General features: G+C 36.4%; 1 protein-coding gene across 1 annotated transcript in view; it reads left to right on the top strand.

The window, feature by feature from the left end:
• Nucleotides 1–4,755: 4,755 nt before the first annotated feature.
• The window catches only part of PRPS2 (phosphoribosyl pyrophosphate synthetase 2), a 35,644-nt gene continuing 18,172 nt past the window's right edge, over nucleotides 4,756–22,227 (top strand). Inside the window, exons 1-3 of the mRNA XM_058185195.1 lie at nucleotides 4,756–5,017; nucleotides 13,474–13,657; nucleotides 18,781–18,879. Of these exons, the coding sequence (XP_058041178.1) occupies nucleotides 4,896–5,017; nucleotides 13,474–13,657; nucleotides 18,781–18,879 (405 nt within the window). The 5' untranslated portion in view covers nucleotides 4,756–4,895. The remainder of the gene's footprint in view (nucleotides 5,018–13,473; nucleotides 13,658–18,780; nucleotides 18,880–22,227) is intronic.

Raw genomic sequence — 22,227 nt, 5'->3', positions numbered from 1 at the left:
AAATAAGTTCAATACATACACAAAAGAAAACATATTTCATATGCAGTCTACTATCAACCCTCTCTCCTCCAATTACAATTCAAGATCCATTTCTACTAGCTTCCAAAGATCCTGTAGAAGAGCCCGGTCTTGACTGCCTTCTGAGCACCAAAACGGATATGGCCATCCTTGTCTCGAGAGGAAAGCTGTTCTAGGATGAGGATGTAACGAAGATTTGTTTCTTTATCCCTTATAGTGATCTTCTAAATGAAAGATACTGTAATATGTCCTGTTGTTAGCCTCTTACCAAATGGCAGAAATATCTATCTATTTATCTCTCTCCGACTGTCTATGAGGAAAGCTGTATTTTAAACCAGCTGTAGTTTTAAAATGCTGCTCAAAGCAGGTTCCAATTACAGCTTCATAGAAAAATAGGGCTGGAAGGGACCTCAGAAGCTTTCAGGTCCAATCCCGTGCTCAAGGTAAGAGTCTTATATGATCCCAAGTGGTTGTCCAGTCTTGTTTTGAAAATCTCTGTTGATGAAGCACCCACAACCCGAGGAGGCAAATTATTCCATTTATTAATTGTTCCCACTGTCAGAAAATTTCTCCTTACTTCTAGGTTGGATCTCTTTTTAACAAGTTTCCACCCATTACTTCTTGTTTGATCCTCTGATGAACAATAGAACTAATCACAGTAATTATGACATGAGGCAATGCACAACCATTCTTAAAGTCTCTCATTCCAGAAAAGGCCACAACTGGTGCAAAAGCTGTCACAGCCATACAGTATCTGCCATCTGCACTTCTAGCTCTAGACATTTTGGCACCTTAGTCATAATTTGCTACCCTGTGTGATTTGGCTCATCTTCTGATTTGTTAGGAATTTCAAATTTCATGCTCCCATTTCTTCTTTTTGAGCTTTTACACTTATGATTTTTACCATCCAGCTTTCCTTTTCTCAGGTATTTTTACCCTATTTACTATAAAGCACAGTAAACAATTTTAATTACATTAGCATCCATTATTATATAACAATTGTATGCTAATGTAATTAAAATTGTTATGTAATTTAAATTGTTATATGACAATTTTGCAAAATTGTATTTAACCATTGAGCAAACATGTACATGTATATTGTTATTACTTTTCTGGGTATAACTTTGATAACCTGATTGAATAAGAATAAGAGTTGGAAGAGATCTTGGTTATCTAGTCCTAAAGGTAAAGGTAAAGGTTCCCCTCACACATACGTGGTAGTCGTTGCCGACTCTAGGGGGCGGTGCTCATCTCCATTTCAAAGCTGAAGAGCCAGCGCTGTCCAAAGACGTCTCCGTGGTCATGTGGCCGGCATGACTCAACGCCAAAGGCGACGGAACGCTGTTACCTTCCCACCAAAGGGGGTCCCTATTTTTTCTACTTGCATTTTTACATGCTTTCAAAACTGCTAGGTTGGCAGAAGTTGTGACAAGTAACAGGAGCTCACCCTGTTACACAGCAGCACTAGGGATTCAAACCGCTGAGCTGCCGACCGCTCGATCGACAAGCTCAATGTCTTAGCCGCTGAGCCACCACATCCTACCCCCTGCTTAAGCAGGAGACCCTATACCAGGGCTGTCAAACTCCCGGCCCATGGGCCGGAAGCGTCACACACTGGCCACCCCCACGCCGTTTAATAAAGGGAGGGAAAAGTCCTGATATGTCACATGACGGCGCTGTGACAAAGTGAGTTTGACATCCCTGCCCTATACCATTTCTGACAAGTGGCTTTCCAGTCTCTTCTTGAAAGTCTCCAGTGATGAAGCACCCACAACTTCTGAAGGCAACCTGTTCAATTGTTGATTATTCTCACTGTCACACAATTTATCCTTATTTCTAGGTTAAATATCTCCTTGATCAGTTTCCATCCATTGTTCCTTGTCTGGCCTTCGGATGCTTGGAAAATAGGTTGTCCCCCTCTTCTCTGTGTTAGCCCCAATAGTCACACAACTAGCTCACTCAATATCTTCTTATGAAACTTTTGTTTTGCTTTGGTAATATTAAAAGCTAACTGATCCACAGATGTAATAATTTTTTTCATGACTTGCCACATCTGGCTAGTGTGCTGCTCACTACCCCTCAATTGAACTTTTCAGTATTTTTTAAAAATGAAAAAAAGATAAATTATAAACCAAGGAGGAAAAATTATCAGATTTTATATTTTGGATTTTTTTCTATTTGGGTATCTCTGGGTTGCCTAAAGTTCTGAGCAAGAGCTATGTTTCCAAGAAAAGCCTCAGACTGCACAGTCTTCTGTCTTCTGGATGAGTAACTTCATCTTGTCAAGTTTAGATTTCTCTGAAATTTGAAGACATTTGAATCAACAACCATTCTGTCTTACTGCAGGTTAAGTCTGAGTCTGTTTCTCCCTATCCAGACTGAAAACATCCAACCAATGAATCAAGCCTTCAGCTGTATTGCCTAAACAACGCGGACATACACAACTGGGAATCATCAGCATACTTAATTCATTACATGTTGGCAAATAATTCCTGAGTGATTCCATGTTAATATTAACCAAGGACAGAGTGCCAAGGCTTGGGCCAATTTCTTCCGTTTACTGGAACTACCTATTCCGGGAGGAGAACCACTGCAACACAGTATTCTCCTCTCACCAACCCTTGCATGGTATGGAAATAAACCATGGATGGTAGTATCAAAATCTGTTGAGACACCCAATAGGATGGGGGCAAGGGGGGAGGAATCCTCTTATGTATTGGGAATACAGTATATCTGTTCATGTGCAACCCATGTCAGTAGTTTCATCAATATTTTATTACTTAAACTGCATTTATATATATTTTACAAATATCTGAATATATATTTGAACAATGTACAAATAAGGAAATAATAAGAATTAATGTAGAGTATAATTAAAATCAACAGCAGGAGAAGCAACTGATATAGCACTACAGGAAATACAAGTAATTGCCAATTTACAATCATTCATTTAGTGACCATTTGAAGTTACAATGGCACTGGTGACATATGACCGTTTTTCACACTTATGACCATTGCAGCTTCCCCATGACCAAGCAATCAAAATATGGATGCTTGGCAACTGTCCTGTATTTATTACAATTGCAGAGTCCCAGGGTCATGTGTTTAACTTTTGCGACCTTCTGACAAGCAAAGTCAGTGGGGAAACCAGATTTACTTATCAACCGTACTACTAATTTAACAGCTACAGTGGTTCATCTCACAATTGTGGAAAGTCGTAAAATGGGGTAAAACTTATTTAACAACTGTTGCTTAACAATGAAAATTTTGGCTCACTTGTGGGTGTAAGTCGAGGACAACCTGTACCAAGAACCAGAATCATGTGAGCTGTACCTATAACTGGAGGTTCTCAGTATGAAATCTATATAATCAGTAACTTCTGATTCTCTGAAGAAGACTCCTAATTGGTATGGACTTGGATGAGAAAAATAACCTGGAGACTCTTTGCGGCCATCTAGATCAGTGTTTCTCAGTCTTGTTAACTTTAAGATGTGTGGCCTTACACACCCATATTTCCCCAGCCAGAATGTTAGCTAGAGGCCTCCTGTTTTTTGTAGCTCAAATCTGGTAGGCTGGTTTATTATACAATACAGGTAATCCTTGATTTGCAACCACAATGGAGCCCAACATTTATGTTAAGGAAGGCAGTTGTTAGGTCAGTTTTGCCCCATTTTATCACTGAGTATGACTGCAGTTGTTAGGTAAATTGTGCAGTCATTAAGCAAATCTGGCTTCCTCCATTGACTGCTTGTCAATGGCGGGAATGGTGCTCATCATGCCAAAAATACATGCCAGTTGCCAAGCCCCTGAATTTGGATCATATGACCATGGGGATGCTGCGATGATTGTGTGAAAAATGGTCATAAGTCTCTTTTTCAGGGCCATAACTTTGAAAGGTCAGTAAATGAATGGTTGTAAATCAAGGACTACCTGTAGCATATTTTGACTGCACAGAATTTCCTGATTTACAAGCTAATTAATCCCGTCAACTTTTGCTCCCCATCATCCATAAAAGGATGATGGACTCCAAGTTTGGAGACCCCAGATCCATAATAAGGTAAAGGTTCCCCTAGGTGGTACTCATCTCTGTTTCAAAGCTGAAGAGCCAGCGCTGTCCAAAGACGTCTTCATGGTCATGTGGCCGGCATGACTAAACACTAAAGGCACAGGGAACACTGTTACCTTCCCACCACAGGTAGTCCCTATTTTTCTACTTGCATTTTTTACGTGCTTTCGAACTGCTAGGTTGGCAGAAGCTGGGACAAGTAACGGGAGCTCACTACCTGGCACTAGGGATTCGAACCACTGAACTGCAGACCTTTCCATCAACAAGCTCAGCATCTTAGCCACCCAGCCACCCAGCTTAGCGTCCCAGCTGATCCATAATACCTTCCCCTCATCATAAGAGATAAAAAAACTGTAAGAGCATTGCATTCTTAAAACGGAACATTTTCCCGAGGTAAACTTCCATACAATTTGACCCTCCTTCCGGCAAGTTCTTCAAGCACGACGCAGGAAATTTAAATTGGGATTACTACATTATAGACATATTTTTTTCTATCTCTAGGCCTCATTCCCCCACGCGACCTTTCTTTCCCCCTTCGAATCCCGCCCTTCTAAACCGTCACCAGTGGCTGGCCCCGCCCACTCTGTCCCGTTGCCTCGATGGCCCCGGAGAACGATGGGGGCGGGCAGAGGGGAGGGCGGCCCTCTGGCGCGCTTTCCGCGAGGGAGGAGGCGGGGCCGCGGTTATTTGGTCGGCCTGTGGCGCGCGGGAGCTCTCTTTTCTCTCCCTCGCGTGGCTTCGTTCCCCCTCTTCCTCCTCCTCCTCCTCATCTTCCCCGGTTCTGGCTCGTTTCGGCCTTCTGTGCCCAGCCATGCCGAACATCGTGCTCTTCAGCGGGAGTTCCCACCAGGACTTGTCCCAGCGCGTGGCTGATCGCCTGGGGCTGGACCTGGGGAAGGTGGTGACGAAGAAGTTCAGCAACCAGGAGACCAGGTGGGTCTAAGGGCGAAGGGTCGGCCCTCCTCTGCCTCCCTTGGATGTGATCCCCGCAGTTCTCAGTGCCATCCCCCGATGAGGATTGCTCCTTTGCACTCAGGATGGTGGAAGTTGGGGCGGCAGATAAAAGAAGGGTGGGTGTGAACCCAGTAAGTGCATTGTGTAGCCAAGGATTTCTGGAAATGCGGAGCCTCCTCCAGTCGCGTGTAAAAGTCTCGCCCAGTTCCTGCGTGGATGGGTCTTGATGGAGGACAAGACTACTATTAGTGTCATTATGAGCCTTCTGATGGGGGTGGGGAGGAGACTGCTGAATAAACAATCGAGGAGAACTTTATGAAATAAATCTTGCATGCGTCCAGAAGAACACTGCTCTCTGGATGGGTTTGCTGGCATTAAAAAAAAGTTCCTACTTGAAGCCGCTTTAATCCCTTTGCTTCCTGTATACACCGGTGTGTTTAGTCTGGCAGCTGCTACCTACTTATACATCAACAGATTTTGCTTAGCCACAAATTGTAGCTTTGGTACACTAGCTGGAATATTATCTCATTTTCAGTACTTTTGGATAACAGTATTGTATTGCTGGTATGATCTTTTTTAAATTTGATCATATTGATACATAAAATCTCTGGGTAATCATCCAAGTGATATGGGCAAATTAGTTCTGAATTTAAAAATTCTCCACTTATTGTCATAAATTCAAAATACATCTTGTATAAGATTTCTAAGATGTACTTTTAAGGCTATGTTTTGGTCACAAGTTGTAACTAGCAACTAACCAAAACTGCTGAGACTAATGATCCCCTCTACTCACTTTTCATATACTTTATTACTAGCTTTAAACTCTCTCTTCTTGGTGACAGTCTTGTTTAGGAAAACAGAATAATGTTTAAAAAGCTCTGTTGATTTCATGATTACCTAACTTTCTTGTTGCTTCTCAACAAATGTTCTGTTTTCCAGTGATCATATGACTAGGAAAAGGTTTAGGCGAGTAATCAAGCAAAATTACAAATAATGTGAAAGTTTTTTCTTCTGAACTAATTTCACTTGGAAATATTGCACTTATGTGATTAAGAGAACATGCATTGAACAGTATTGAAAAATAGTTTAAATTTCACAAGATTTGTTATAAAGTACACTGTAGTTCTTTGTTTTTAAATATATGTGCTTAACATTTCCTCCTTGAACTGCTCTAAATTAACTCAGGGAATAGGGTTACTCTTATTTACTTCAGATCCCATTATGTCACCTCCTGTGATCTAGCTGTGAAATGTTCTGTATATTCATTAATAATTGAATAGACAAAGCTTATTACCTATGTTCCTCCACAGTAAACATAAAGCAATCAAGAACCAAGAACAGTGGCTGTTCTGAATAGCATGTTGTGAAAGCAAGTAACAGAATAATGTAAAATTATTTAAGTAAATTAACATTGTTAAATAGGCTTATTTTTCTAAGTTTAATATATATATGTGTTTATTGTATTATCACATCGTGTTATCAGTCACATTAAATCAAGAATTCAGTTCATTTTATTATTGTTCTTTTTCTCCTTTTGATTAACAAACGCTCTTACTCTGTATTATATTGTTTAAGTTGTTTCATAGTCATGGAGTAACAGAATTGAAAGCGACGATGAAAGTCAACTAGTCCAATATCCTATACAGTACAGGATCTACCAGGAATGTTGGACAAATGACCATCAGACTTCGTTGAAGAACTCTAGGAAAGAATTCACCACCTCAAGGGCTCTGTCTGTTCCAAAGGCTGGCATTGTACAGTCAAAAAACTCCTCTTTATATCTAGCATGAATGTAATTCCTTCCAGTTTAAATCTATATTCTGCAACAAGATAAGCCTATTCCTTCTTCTATGTGTCGTAACTTAGGATACTTAAATGCTATCATTATATTTTGAGACTTGAAGGAAGATAGATCATCATGAAGAAAATCTATACGGTTACGAGGAGTTAAAAATGACTGATGCCAATAGCCAGCTATATTTCTCTGTAGTCTCTTTTATAAGATATGGATACCCATTACTATTGTTATAAAGGAATATGAGGACCCAGAATATTTCATGGAAAATATTTTAAGAACAGAATTGGATTTGGTATTCATTCCAGGTAATTCTTGGAGAGCTGAAGTAGCATAAAATCCCAAGATTTTGTCAATTCACTTTTATCCTTGCTTGCCAATTCCTTTTATCTGTTCCAATATTGGCACTTTAATTTTTCTGCCTCCATGTGAGTATTTTATGTAAAATGCTTCTCTATTTTTGAATGCATGTTTATTCTTTTTAGTTTCATTGCAAATTCACTAATGTTATGCTACATTAGTTATGCTAACATTAGTCTATCGACGTTGACAGATCTCAAAAAACTAAGTAGAATTCGATCTAGTTAGTATAGTACTTGAGATGGAGAATAACTGGGGCAGCAGAGTAAACCAGAAAGTTCCCCTCCCCTAAAAAAACACCCAATACCATTGCGGAAGAAGTTAATGACAAATCAACTCTTGTAATGTTATCAAGAAAATTATCTTGATGCTGATTTGTCTTTTTATCTTCATTTTTTCCCCAATGTGTCTTGTAAATAAAATTGTTTTAAGAAAGTACAGTTGGATTCTGTAGTCAACTTCTTAAGAAAGTATGAAGTCATATTTTATCATTAGAGTAATTCTGCGAGATAGCCAATAATCTTCACAGTAGGAAATGGAAGTTGCTATCTGGAGCTGATTTCCTATATTCGACCTCACTTCACCATCCTTGAGTTAATCTCAGTTATTAAGTAATAGGAAATGAAGTGATACTGATCTTTCCTGAGGTTTTTATCTTTTTGTCATTAGATTTTTATCCCACATTTATTGCTGTTTATAAGTAATGCAAGGTGGTGAAAGTACATAATGCACTTTCCTCCTCCTCTCTTACTTCACAACAACCCTGGGAGGTGGACTGGGCTGAGAGAGTGTAACTGGCTCAAAGTCACCATATGTCACTGTGACTGGGAAATTGATGTCAGTCTTTACAGAAAACATTCGTAACTTGATGTTTTGCTTTGCTGATTGGCAAATATTATTAGGCCATCTCAAGTTGTATTTCTAGCCTAGACTTCTCTAAACTGGTTCCCTCTAAACATGTTAAAACTGTAGTTTCCATAATTCTCATAGTTGATAGTTGGCCAGGTTGATTGAAGTCAATTCTATGATCTGTAGAACCTTCATGCTTGGAAGGCACCCAGTCTAGGGAAGATCTTGCTGACCGCATTTGTTCTGTTCTTATCAGAACATTATTACATGAGTGGCTGTTTTGTACTGTGCATTATTAAAAGTGAACAATTAACCAATTGGCTTAGTATTAAAATACTACTAATCTTCTTCCTGAAATTCAGGCTATTTCCACACAACTCCAAGGAAAATGTCTGTGTACATTGATAAGGCTTGTCCTGACGGTCAACAAACTTTTGTTCTTTTGGACCAGTTGAGGGAATGAATTCCAGAATCAACATTTGGTCAGCATGTTCAATCTTTTTTACCAGTCTCCTCCAAAATTACTGTTTCTTGCTACTTGTTAGGTGTGTCTCTCTTAACAGGTTTGAAAACTGGTAATATTACCTGACTAGAAATGGTTATATGGCTAAACTAGAATGCAATGGCTAACTTCTAGTCAGGCAAGATTTCATTCCTGTGCACTAAGGTGAAAGGTCTAGATGATATGGAGATCAGGTTTCATCAGACCAAGCCATCATGGTTAATGTTCAGAAATCATTCATGAATAAGAGCTAGAGGGTCTTTGGTTCTCCATTTATGTTGTGCACAAGCATTATAAATCCTCTTGAAGTTAGTGAAATTTTTCGAAGTGGTTTTGCATAGAACTATAATATTAATCTTTTATGCTGCTCAGCCTTAATTAGCTTTATGTTTTGAGATTGTAAAATATTCTCATTTTTAATTGTATTTTGCATTTTATATATAGCTATATTCTCCCTTTCCAAAAGATTTATCTGCATGTAGTCAGACACTGGATGGAGATCTTTTGCCATTTGAACTCATTCAGTCAGTGTAAAGCAGACAGATATTTCTGCTTTCTTTCTTCTTTCCCTAAAAAAAAAAAGAAACCTTAACGTAGTCAGCTCTTTTTCACCCCCATATATGCCACAGGCAGGGAAAAATGAAACAGCCTCTTCAATGGGTGGGAAAGGATTGTTAATATTGTACATCCCTTGTGAGCTGTTCATATAACATAGTTCACTGGAGAGGCGTGAGATAGTATAAGGCTAACTCTACTAGAGTGCTTAATTGATTGGCTGGGAGAACTAATCTTGGGTGGGGGTTGTTTGCTTTTTGTTTGTTTAAATGTAACACACCACTTCATGATCCATTTAGATATAAGCAATGTATTTTAATTTGTATCGATTGTATTTATTTTACTGGGAATTACACTGAAAGATGGGATATAAACATCAACAATTAATAACTCATCGTTTTCTTTTGTGATACCCAAATTAAGAGTTCATGCCAAACAGGTAGCCTGACAAATGTTTCTAAAGTACTAGCTTACAATGTTTCATTTACAATGCTTTCCAAAACAACTGTCTGTAATTTAACATTGCTCCTGAGCATAATACAGATTCAGGTATTAATATAACTATAATTAAAATGTTTTTATATTATAGGTTATCTGAACTCATTTCAAGATAATTGAAGGCTCAGATTTGAGTTAGACTATTCTGTCACACTTCCTTGCTCCTGAGAAAAGACATGGAACTTTAAAAAATTGAAGATAAGAACAGTGCTTGAGACCTCCACATTTACCAAAGCATATATGTTATAAGTCACCCAGAGTTGTCTCCAGTAGCAAGATGGGCAGCATATAAATATAGTAACTAAATAATAAATAAAGCACTTTTTAACTTTTAATTTGAAAGGTGCATATTAGGTATAAAATCTACCTACCCCAATTCAAAGAAAGGGTGATTCCATTTTGTCCTATTTTTCCATCCCTCTCTACCAATAGTTTAATCAATGTGTTTGTCATTTTGGGAATGGCTTGTAGATGTTATCCCATCAGGGCTAAGCAGTTGTTTATCAACTGCTGTCTATTGAATGGTAGAGTTGTGAGGGCGGTCTGCATGTGTCAGTCTTCTATTTCATCTTTGTACACTGTCCAGAGTCGCTGCTATGAGGGGGGTGGCCATATAAAATACATAAATAAGTAAAAATGCTGTTTCACACTTGTTGAAAATGCTGCTCTTTAATTGCTGCTCTATTCTTGAATGTAGTCACAGTGTTTGTCTTAGAGAAGTATAACTGCAAAAACTGGTCTTGTTTTCTTAAATTAGCTCTTCTGGATGGGTGGGAAAGGAAATTTAGGCATAAATTAAATTCAGTTTCATAGGTGAAATTTGTATTGGGTGTTCGGCTTTCTGCACAAAATGGTTGCACTAACTTGAATTCCGCAAAATGGGTTGGTATGTGAACTATACTCGTAATGTGTGCATCGTGTTGCTTTGACAGTAGAGTGATATACAGCTAATCCTTATTTAACAGCTGATAAATGGTTACACTGTGCACCCTGGCTACATATTATGATCGGCTGTGGTGTTCTGCGATTACATTACTGTAATTTGTAATGTATTTTTGTTGGTTTTTGGCATTTTTTGCTGATTTCCAGCATAAAAATGGCCATTCAAGTGAATAGGTTCGCTTAACAGCCACAATGAAAAAGGCTGGAAAATTACTTCTGGTCATATGGGTACCTCAATTTATGACCACAAAGACCTACAGGCATAATTCTGGGCTCAATTATGGTTATAAGTTGAGCACTATCTATAGTTAACATAGGGAACCAAATAGGCTTGTCCTACCAAAAGAAAGTTAGCAAGGTAATTTATATTCTGAATTGTAAGGGACAGCTATGGATTTTTCACAACAAGGTTACTGTTGTGGGATTGACTGTAAATGGTTTCCATTGTTGACATAGCCAGTCACAAAATGACCATTGGCCAGAAGGCAAACTGATTAGATTGCCTCTACTCTCCCCAAGTGCCCAGAATGTTCTGTATTGTTCTTATCTTTTATTTCTTGACTGTACGCAAGCAAAGAATATTCACTATTTCTGTTTTATAAAAGTATTTACACACTGCTTTATAGTAAAAAATTGGGCAATTGAAATCTTTGACTTCAACACCATTGCTTAGTTAGTATTTTATCATTAATGTTATGTTTATTTAAAAAAATATTAAAAACTAATAAAAATGTGGGACATCTTTCAATATGTTATAGTTGTGTGATCGTTGTATCAGTTTTAGTCTGTTTTAATTTTACACTGTTTACCTTTTTAAAATTGTATTGATCATCTCTACCATGGCAAAGTAGAAAGGCAATACGATTAACATTGTTCCCAAAGAAGTAGTAATTTTCAACTACAGAATCAGATCATGTGTTTACACATCGTTTTCATTTCATTTCATAACTACTGATTTGGCATGCTTTAATAGAGAATTTGAAGAGAAAGATCTGAATTACCAAATTTAATAAGTTGCATAAAACAAACATAGAAGTTGTGTTGAGGAAAAAAAGCCTGCCTTAATGCCCTTTCATCTATATCGTCATTTCTGAAGATTGCTTAAACTGGATGGGGAGTGAAGAGGAGGGGACGATGGTTAGTTAATTAGTAATTTTGTCCTTGATACATGTGGAATAAAGTGATTTTTGTAACAGTCTGATGCAAAAGTTAGGCTCTTATAACTTCAGTTAGACAACATGACCTGTGAAAACAGGAATGATCTTCCCCGTTGATGTTTCGTTGTTGTTTTTCCTTTATGAAGGTGGCCGTCATTGTTGAAAATGACAATCACCTGGCTGTGGCCGGAGCAGCCACAACTTTGCTAGAGTTCAATCCCATGGGGTAATGTCCTGAATTTTGGACACATTCTGTAATTTACATTCTGTAAATTAGACAGTTTAATGTATGTTGATTCAAAAAATGCTGCCCTATGATGCACTATTTTACCCAACTGAAGGTTACAAACAATCAAATAGACACAAAGAGTTTCAGTAGTATATAGATAAAAAAGAAGGAATGTCTTTAAAACTTGCACATTCACTTAATTCTGGATGTCTCATGTATTGTATGTTGTGCCAATTTATTGCATTTTAGGGCTACTTCGTAAATAAAATATATAAATATATATATCTTAGTACCTGAGATTCCACCTTGGATTCCCTCCCCCCCTCCAGTAACTCAGATTCTGGAGGTTTTATGTTTTAAAATAGTATAGCAATTGGAAAGTTGAATTAGGGGTAGGAAGCTCAAGTTAATATACAATTACATTCCTCCATCTTGAAGTGATTTAGTCTGTAAAACAAGTATAGATTCTTTTCTGAGTTGCATTTCCCCCCGCCCCCCAAGCAGACAGCCAAATACCAAGGAAAGTATTGTCCCATGTGCATTTCAGATACAGTGTTGAGTTTTCAGGTGGCTAAATGCAAGTGTGTACTTGGCTGCAGGCATAAAAATGTATTTCCACTCTTCCTGATGGGGTGGATTGAAATGACTTCATTGCTCTTGTTTCTTTCCTAGGTTCAGTTCTGTTGTTTTTTGTGCAGTGAAGCTTCATACATGTTTTGAACGGCTGCTTCCATTCTTTGTTATGGATATTAATTATTTTTTAAAATGAATTCTACAACAAAAATAATGAAACCTCAAAAATCTTTTCTCCCTCATATTTTTAAGAAGTGCAGAAGTTGAGACTAAATGCTGTTGATTGCCCAATCTACAGAATGGGATGACTTAACACTGCTCTCAGGGTGTTGGCTTGAGAGAAGACTCATGTTGGGGTGCAAATGAGATGTCTAGCTTTCCTGCAGCTGTTTTTAAAAAGTGCATTTTAAAATTGTCTCCTTAAGGAACAGTAGAACAAACCTTTCATTATTTTTTGAATATTGTTACTGATTCCCACCCTTCCAAAAACGTCCCCAGAGGTCTGTATGGTTCTCACCCTTATGTTATTCAGAAAGTTGTTGAAAAATCTGACTACTTTCCTAGATCTTGAGGTATAAGGTAGATGCTGAGATCTTGTAGGAGTTTTGTGTTACTGCCTTTTTTCCCCTGGATGATCTATGACCTTTTATTTTTCCTGGCTTGAAAGTTGTAAACCAGATACAGTCTTGTGGACTTGGGTAGCCTCTAAACTGCATAAACAATAAATGAATCCCATGATGAAGCTAAGCATGTGAATATATGAATGGAAATAAATAAGTCTATAAATAAATGGGGGCCTTCATCTGAAAAGAAATGCAAACAGGCTCGGCATGTAACCACTCCCTGCTTACTTTTATCTATTTCTGAAGAGGACTAATTTGGAAAGAAATCAATTATGAATGCAAAATGTTAATGGTCTGTAAGATTAGAGTGCTCAATTGTCATTGCTTTACAGCACATATTTTAATCTTTCAGTGTGGAGATTGGTGAAAGTGTTAGAGGAGAAGATGTGTACATTGTCCAAAGTGGTTGTGGAGAAATAAATGACAACTTGATGGAGCTTCTCATCATGATCAATGCTTGCAAGATTGCATCATCTTCCCGTGTGACAGCAGTAATTCCATGTTTTCCTTATGCCAGGCAAGATAAGAAAGATAAGGTAAGTGAGGGGTGGGAATTCTCCATTAGCCAATTTATTAAGATTCTGAAGCTAATGCCCTGAAAAAGAGAATTTATTTACAGGCAAACTATTTGTTTCGTAACTGATTAGTTTGGTACAGTATTTTGTGAAGTGCACAGCTTCACATTCCTCAGCTCTTGGCTCCTCAAGTGTTTTGGAAGGTAGGAAAGGGAGCCAACAATGTTGTTATTGCACAAAATGAGAACTATGATGATATATGAAAAAGCCAAAGTTTTTTAGGATTACAAGTCTGTCTTTTGCTATTATATTATTTAAAATGGAAAAAGAGAGCATTTTGATAAGAAAATTATTTGACTTATATCTGATTGGCTAAGTATATAAGCATAATTTTTCTTTTTCCATGGCAGGGAAGGAGCTTTAAGTGGTATACGGAGCTACAGAAGAATTAGGCTGTATTATCTTAAGGTGCTTGGAACCAAAAACAATAGCAAAAAAAATTCTGTTCTAAATCCTTAATCTAAAACAATTGTTAAATTTCTTAAACTTGGTTAGGACACTAAACTTATTGAGCATCTGGGCTACTGCAAAATGTTTATTATACTGTACTTGTAATTTTTTTTAATTTAAAAGTAATTTTAAAATTTACAGAATTATTGAGAGAAATTGGCAATGCATTTCATGTATTCTTCAGACCGTGTGGCTGCAAGTTTTTAGTCTGTAATATGCAGTGCTAAAGAATTCTTAAAGCCAGTTTGGATTATTGCTATATTATGACCTCATTTTTTTCTGCATCTTCCAATCTGATAAGAAAGTTGCATAATGTTATCCACGTTTGTTTACCATTTAAATTATGTGGCCAATGGTAGTCAAGTTGTATATCTTAAACTTGCCTTTAAAATTAGCTTAACATGTGCAATCTATGCCTGCTTTTCTATTGCCAGGAAATATAGTATCACTACAGGGAAATACAGAGGTTCTGGCCCAAATTAAGATTCAGAGCCATGAAAGTAGAATGCCCAGTTTTTGCATATCATAATTTTTTTAGATGAAAATAAATTAGAACTTCACTTTTAAGTCTGATGCCAAGCGAAGTACAAGAGAAAGGGAAAGAAAGTTAGGAAACAATGCCCTGATTTTGGAACATGTTTCTTCCTTCGCTCCACTTTAAATGAGAAAAGACTGTTCTCCACCATGAAAAGGAGGAAGAGAAATTCAAGCCTTTATTTTTAAAGCATAGTTTACTAAAATATTTTTACAGATGTATGCTATTTGTGTGTCCATGTGAATGAAACAAAAAAGACATTAACTGCTGCATTGCATTGTGGAATTTCTAAACTTTTTAGTCTTGAGCAATAATTCCCAGTAATGCCATCAGTATGGCCACTAATAATAGATGGAGCTAGGACCATGTACTATGGAGAAATAGCTCTAAAATGCAGGGAGAAGCCTGCCTTCCATTGTAATACCCCTTGTGCCTACAGTATTTGACTCGATATTTTAAACAACAATGATGGCAAGCTAGGCAGGTGTTGTAACAAAAGCAATTTTAAAAAATTAAGTTTAAGAATATTAATAGCAAAATTATTCCATCCAGATTTTAACATAGAATATTATATTCCTCTGTACAAATAAATTATGTTGTGTCTAGTGTTGCTTTCAAAGAAGAAAAATATACTGTCTTACAGAAATCTTTCCATGCTATGTTTAATTATTTCATTTAATTCTGTTAATTCTTGCTGCTGGCCATACCTTAATAATCTGCTTCTGATTATATATTTTCTTGGGTTTCAGTGTTTGGCTACCACAATTTTTGCAACTGTGAGCACAACAGTTGAAAACCTATGGTTAGATAATCAAGTGAGATACTCTTGGAAGTCAGTGAAATAGTAATTTTCATTTTTTGCCCAAATGCTTTGTATAGCAAAGAAAATTTACCATTTATGTGAACAATAATCTCCATTAGTTACCACATTAGAACTTGTACTTAATAGTCACCACAGTGTATACTGTCTCATGGCAGTTTTCTTTCCTTTCAGTTATGCTTATATACTTCATAGTTATCTTTAGTTATTTTATTTATTAAATTTATATATCTCCCATAATCCTGAACAATTCACAAATAAACACATATTCTAAAAAAATACAATTAGAAACAAGCATAAAAAATAAAAGATAGCAAATTTAATAATAACCCACAGAAATGGGAAAAAAGGAGAATCCCATTCACTCCAAGGGGCTTCATTCACCTTTGCTAAAGACCGGAGAAGAGTTTCAATGCCCTTATTCCATTCAAATGCTAATATTAAACAATTGTGACTTTTTCCTAAATGGATTTTTAAATTGTTTCTACTTCAAAGATATCCTGTATTTGTTACAATATATATTTGTATTCTCTTTGAATACTATATATAAATTCTGTATGTGGACACATGATCCTAAAAGTCTCATTTCTGACTTACATTGTTTCATAAATGAAAACATTGAAACTAGAAATTTCAAAAGTGATTTACCTGTTTAATTCTTCATATCATATCATATGCAACATCCATCTTCAAATGCATGAATAGATCTGTTTCTTAATGAACCCTATAATATTGTGTTTACAATACTACATCTTTGTAAATGAGAAAAGTCAGTTGGAATTTTGATAAATTTGACTGAAATGGTTTTTAAATTTATCCTGTTCTTGCATATGAGGATTTGCACATTTCATTAATTTGCTTTTATTGTATTTTCCTATATAGGACCAAGGTAGATGGGTAAGTGGTACCTTGCAGCTATCTTAACTCTAAAATATACCATGGATTATTACAATCTCAGCATACCCATTTTTATCTCAACTGCTGGAGTCTTATTGCATAATATTTAATTACCATTGGAGCAAGCTTTATCCTTAGGCACTGTAAAAGCAAGAGCCTGGGACTTTTGCCATTACAAATAAGTTAGCAATTTTTTGTTAATGTGACAAAGTTCATACTGAAATCAATGCAAAGTTTTTCCAAAGTAAATATGTTAGCTGAAAGTATTTGATATCTTAAATACTTGCCAGACCAAGAAAGCTTTAAATCTGCCTATTTGCTCAAATCTTGTGTGTGTTGTACATGAGTTGTATAAGCAAAGTGTGCTCCTATATTATTGCAAAAGTAGCAAAAGTTGATATCTTTCCACATTATGAGTATTACAAGAGAGAAAATGTATCCGTTGGTTGCATAAGAAGCAAGATCATGTCATTTAACTTCATAGCATTCTAGAAAAGTGTAAGTCAAAAAGTGTGGTAGACAAATTCACCTGCCTGAGCCCAACTGTTGAGTAAGGTTCAGCAGCTTTTCTGAATCAGTGTCAAAAAAAGTTGTATGTCTGTAACATATCAGATTTTTGATAATGGCTTCATTGCTTGTTCTTCAGATATTTGTTACTAAGATTACCTAGGAAAAATAAACTTTTCACATAGGGAAAAATACATGTTTGTATATTATCAAAACTAGTTCTGAATTCTTGAAATTTCAAAGTACCATATGATGAAAGTGAAGGAAACTTTTCTTTCAGGGAGTTTGTTCCAAAATGTAAACAAGTGGATGAAGAATTTGAAGTTGCCTTTTTGGTTTAGAATGACTCTGTTTGAAATATTAACAGTCCTGTTATTTATTTGATGTAGGACCATCAGGACTGTAGATTAGAAAATTGAAAGAAGTCAATGGCAAAGCAGTGTTATTGCTGCAAAAAATTTACATGTGCCCATGTCATCATCAAAAGTGGTGTGGCTAGTGTTACCTTTAATTTTTTTGTAAAACAAAAAGAATTCCCTTTTTTGCTGCCTTTGGATATCTTTGAAATGATGCATTTTAGTGATGCTTGCTCTCTGAAGCAAATTGTAATTTTAAAAGATTTAGAATAGTTTTAGGGCTATTTAGGGCTAATAGTCCTGAAGATTCCTGTAAAAAGTTAATTCCCTGTCCTGTATTTGTACTAACTATACCTAACTGTCTTTAAATTTTCTCCCTTTCTTTGGACTTTGTGGTAGTAGTACTCTAGGTAAACCAGAATAACTGTTTGAAAATCCTCAGAGTTGTTCTTTCCAAAAAACACAATTTGCCTTAATAAACTTGGCTGATGTTTGTCTTCTTTAATTGTATTTATTTGTTGGTTTGTTTAATTTTTATATTGCCCATCTTTACAAGGTAACTCTGGGCTGCTTACAAGTTATATCTTTTCTGAGGATCAAGCTCAAATATTACTTTGAAATAATTACTGATCTTTTACTTGTCTACTATTGCCCCCCTAACCATAAGCTTTAAATTGAATTTTATCATATAACTTTTGATGTAAATGACACAGCTGTTATCTCATCTTTTTTTAAAAAAAACACACACCTGTATTTCATTTTGTTTGAATGATTATTTTTTGTTTTTGCTTGCTGAAATGAAATTTATGAAAGTTTTCAGTCTCATGGCTTTTTAATATTTAAATCACTGCTTGAAATCTTACAGTTTTGTTATGTGCAATATGCCTTTTTAGTGAGCTGTCATTTTTCCTTTAATTGTGAGATATTTGCATGGATTGTTCACAGATCAAAGGAAATGAACAACTGTAATGCCTGGTTGAATTGTGTAGTACACATAACTCTGAATTAAGAAGAAGCACTTTGCCTAGCCCTTCTAATTAATGTAGCCTATATCCACAACTCCATAAGCCAAACATTTTAAGGGACTGCAGAGTAGCTATAGAGAATGACAATCCAAGAAAAATATATGGCTGCTTTAACAAGATGTGCAGACAGATATCCTCAGTATGCTTCTTCATTCTTTGAAGCACTTTTTTCTTTGCCTTGAAGAACTGCACAGTTTCACTCCCTTGCTGTGTCATTAAAACAAAACCAAAAAACACAAAACAAAATGGAGAACAAAGATGGGAGGGACAAAGCTTGTTATAGCTTGGTAGGGCCAATATTATGAAAAAATAATATTCCAGAAAAAACATGCCTGTTCAGTTTTAACTTGAATAGGAACATTACTGTTTGGAAAGAACGGTACAACTTTTGATGGAATTCCTACTTGTTTTGTATAAAAATAATTTGTAGCAATAAATGTAGACTTTTAAGAATTATTTTCAAAGTTCATAAAATCCAAATTTTGTTTCTTCAGAGCAGGGCTCCCATTTCTGCAAAACTTGTTGCCAACATGTTATCAGTTGCTGGAGCAGACCATATTATCACCATGGATTTGCATGCATCCCAGATCCAGGTAATTTTGAGTCAGAGACAAACAACACTTATACAGATGTATCTCCTGGTGACTTCATGGGCATCTCTGGGTAGTTTTAGAGTTATGTTATATACCACAAAGATCGTAGAAAGACATAGCACTGCAGGACATTAACATTTGTAACAACAAAATTGGATTTTAAGAAATTACTGAACAGAACCACCAAAAGGAAGCAAACCTAAAGAAGTTCAGTATTTCTAGGGTGTCCTTTAAATTACATTTTAAAAGAAATAACTGGAGCAAGATAAATATTAGAACGACCAAAGAAGAAATATAAAGAGATTATAGACCTTCCATACAATTCAAGTACAACTGTCAGGCTAGAAATGTATTCACCTAAGAATCATCATGTGAATGGTGGAGAAATGTCAAATCAACAATTAAACAATTCAAAAACATGAATTTCAGAAAACTCAGTGCTAATGGGGATTTTTTAAAAAAACACCTTGAAAACTGAAAATGCATTCCAGGCAAATGTAGAGCCAGCAAATTAAATTGGAAATCTTTCTTTTGCTTGCATAATCCTCCCATCTAGACCATGCTGCACACTTTCTGAACTCCTAGACCTGGCTCCCACATACCTTTACACCACAATTCTGCAAATGCTGCCCTCTGATAAGGATAACCTCCCAAGAATTTAGGGAATATGTAAAATAAATTGCCAGTGTGGGGACCATTCAGTGGACAGGCTGGATGATCCATAAAATGCAGGATAAAAGAAAAGGAATATTATGTTAAAAAACATAATATTTTAAAAAGGAGCCCTGCAGAATTAACAGTTACAAAGCAGAGCCACTTATACAGTCTTTTAACTCAGGCCAAAATATATTGTAAATCAGTACTTAGTGTCAGTAAATTGATATTTCCTTTTAGACCTTTGCATTCTAATGTGTATCTCTGTGGAGGATTTGTCTGCTTGCTTTATTTCCTTAAATGATTGGGCATAACTAGTTAGAGGTTACATTTAGGTCATAAATATATTATAGCAGTGATTTTTGATAATAAACTATATTAGAATTTTGAAACAGAATAAACACTAATAAAAACCAATATTTAGAATGAAAAAAAAGAGAAAAAACAAAAATGAAGAAATCAAAAGAAAAAGATTATAAAGAAGTTACAGGTAGTCCCCAACTTACAATAGTTAGTTTACTGACCATTCAAAGTTACAACAACACTGAAAAATGTGACTTGTGCAGAATCCCCATGATCACGTGATCGAAATTCAGATGCTTGGCAGCTGGTTCGTAGTCATAACCCTTGTTGCATCTCAAGGCCATGTGATCACCTTTCACGGCCTTCTCTCAAGCAAAGTCAATTGGGAAGCCAGTTTCACTTAACAGCCATGTGATTAACTTATCCACTGCAGTGATTCATTTAACAACTGTGGCAAGAAAGGACGTAAAATGAGGCAAAAGTCACTTAACAAATGTCTTACTTAACAACAGAAATTTTGGGCTCGCTTGTGGTCATTAATTGTGGACTACTTGTACTTCCAATTTTCTTTTATAGCAGTTATAAATATAAATTACCTTACCCCATGGTTATACCACTGTTTACATTTTTGTATAATGTTATTTATGTTCTAATCAAAACCATCTAACTTTATAAGAGCTTTCCAATATCAAATGTAGACAATATTGTATCTCTAAAGCAGTCACTTTGGCCATCTGAACAAGTTCCATCATTGTTACCATTCATTCCTTCATTGTGGGTCAAGTCAAATCTTCCCACCTTTATGCTTATAATAGTCTCACTATAGTTGTCATATTTAAAAACAATTTCATGTCCAACAGCTTATCCATCAATTCCCCCCCCCCTAAAAAAAAAATCTCTGGTTTGAATTGTATATAAAATCTTTAAAGATTTTCTATTATCTTCTCTATTATCTGTAACTGAGTCTAGAATTTTCTGGCTTCTTTTATATGGCTAGTATGTGTGATGACGTTTCCGTTGGTGACATTCTTGGCATACATTTGAAGAACCTTTATACATTCTAGACCAGGGATCCCCAACCTTTTGGACCTCAGGGACTACTAAATTCATAATTTTAAATCCCGCGGACCACTAATATGATCTGCCTAATGACCAGCTGGGTGGGCGTGCAGTGTGGTCATGTGACTGGGTGGGCGTGACCAACTTGATGTCACTCATGTCGAGGGGGGCCTTACCAGCCTCTACTTGCCACTCCTCGCCTACCCACCCGGACTCCTTAGGGGCCTGCCCCAATAGGAAGCAGTTGTTGGAGCTAAGCAGCCATCACGAGAAAGGGTTGGCAAAACAGCTCAGTTCAAATTGGATTTGACCGAGAAGGAGGCTCAGCAGAACACCTCACTGAGGACTACAAGCATAGGCTTTCCAAGCAGAGGGAAGACCTGCAGGAGTACAAGGCCAGGTACCAGCGCCTGAAGGCTCAGCGGGCTGAGATGGTCAGCCAATTCCAGGCCATGATGCAGTCCCACTGGAAGAAGGCCCTCCAGTTCTTTTTTTAAAAAAATAATTTTTATTTCCATTTTCCAACATCATATTTATGTACAAACTATTATCCATCATTAATCATTAATTTTTATTTATTACTAATTCAGGCCTGCCCGATTGCCACTTCCTTTCTTCACAACTTTCCTCTCTACCCTCTACTACTTTCCCATCCTTCATCTCCTTCACTTTACTACTTCCTCTCCTCCTTCTCCACTCCTCCCTTCTTCCACCCTATCTAACCTTCTTATTCCCCTCCTCCTTCTCTACTCTTTCCTACCTACTTTCTTCCTTCCTTCTACTCCTCTCTCCTTTTCTTTCTGAAATGGCAGTCGAGCATCCCCAATATCATTTTAAATTTTAATTTCATATCTTCAAAAATTACTGTACATTCATAATCAATCCATGTATCATTTTTCCCCCTCTTTAAAACATTAATATAAAAATGTCTCGCTTTCATAACTGAATTAAGAAAATACTTCTGCCTCTAAAATTCACTGACAAACCCATTGGAACTTCCCATCTAAAATGTATCTGATATTTCTTAAACTCATCCACTAAAAAAGCAAATTCTCTTCTCTTTCTTAACATTTTAGGAGGAATTTCCTTCATCATTTTTATATCTTGTCCCAATATTTGAAATTTATTTTTATAAAAGGCTTGCAAAATTTCATACCTAACCTTTTTAGTTGTAAAATAAATAACCACATCCCTCGGTACTCTATTTTGTCTTGCCCACCAAGAATTAACACGATAAATTCTTTCAATATTAATCTCAAAATCTTCTGGCTCCACACCCTTTATCTGAGCAAAGGCTTGTGTAAAAATCTCTTTTAAATTTTCCTTCCTATT

The sequence above is a fragment of the Ahaetulla prasina genome, chromosome 5 (genome assembly GCF_028640845.1).
Source record: "Ahaetulla prasina isolate Xishuangbanna chromosome 5, ASM2864084v1, whole genome shotgun sequence".
Classification (NCBI taxonomy): Eukaryota; Metazoa; Chordata; class Lepidosauria; order Squamata; family Colubridae; genus Ahaetulla; species Ahaetulla prasina.
The sequence above is the reverse complement of the archived record's forward strand: the minus strand, read 5'-3'. Positions and strand labels throughout refer to the sequence as shown.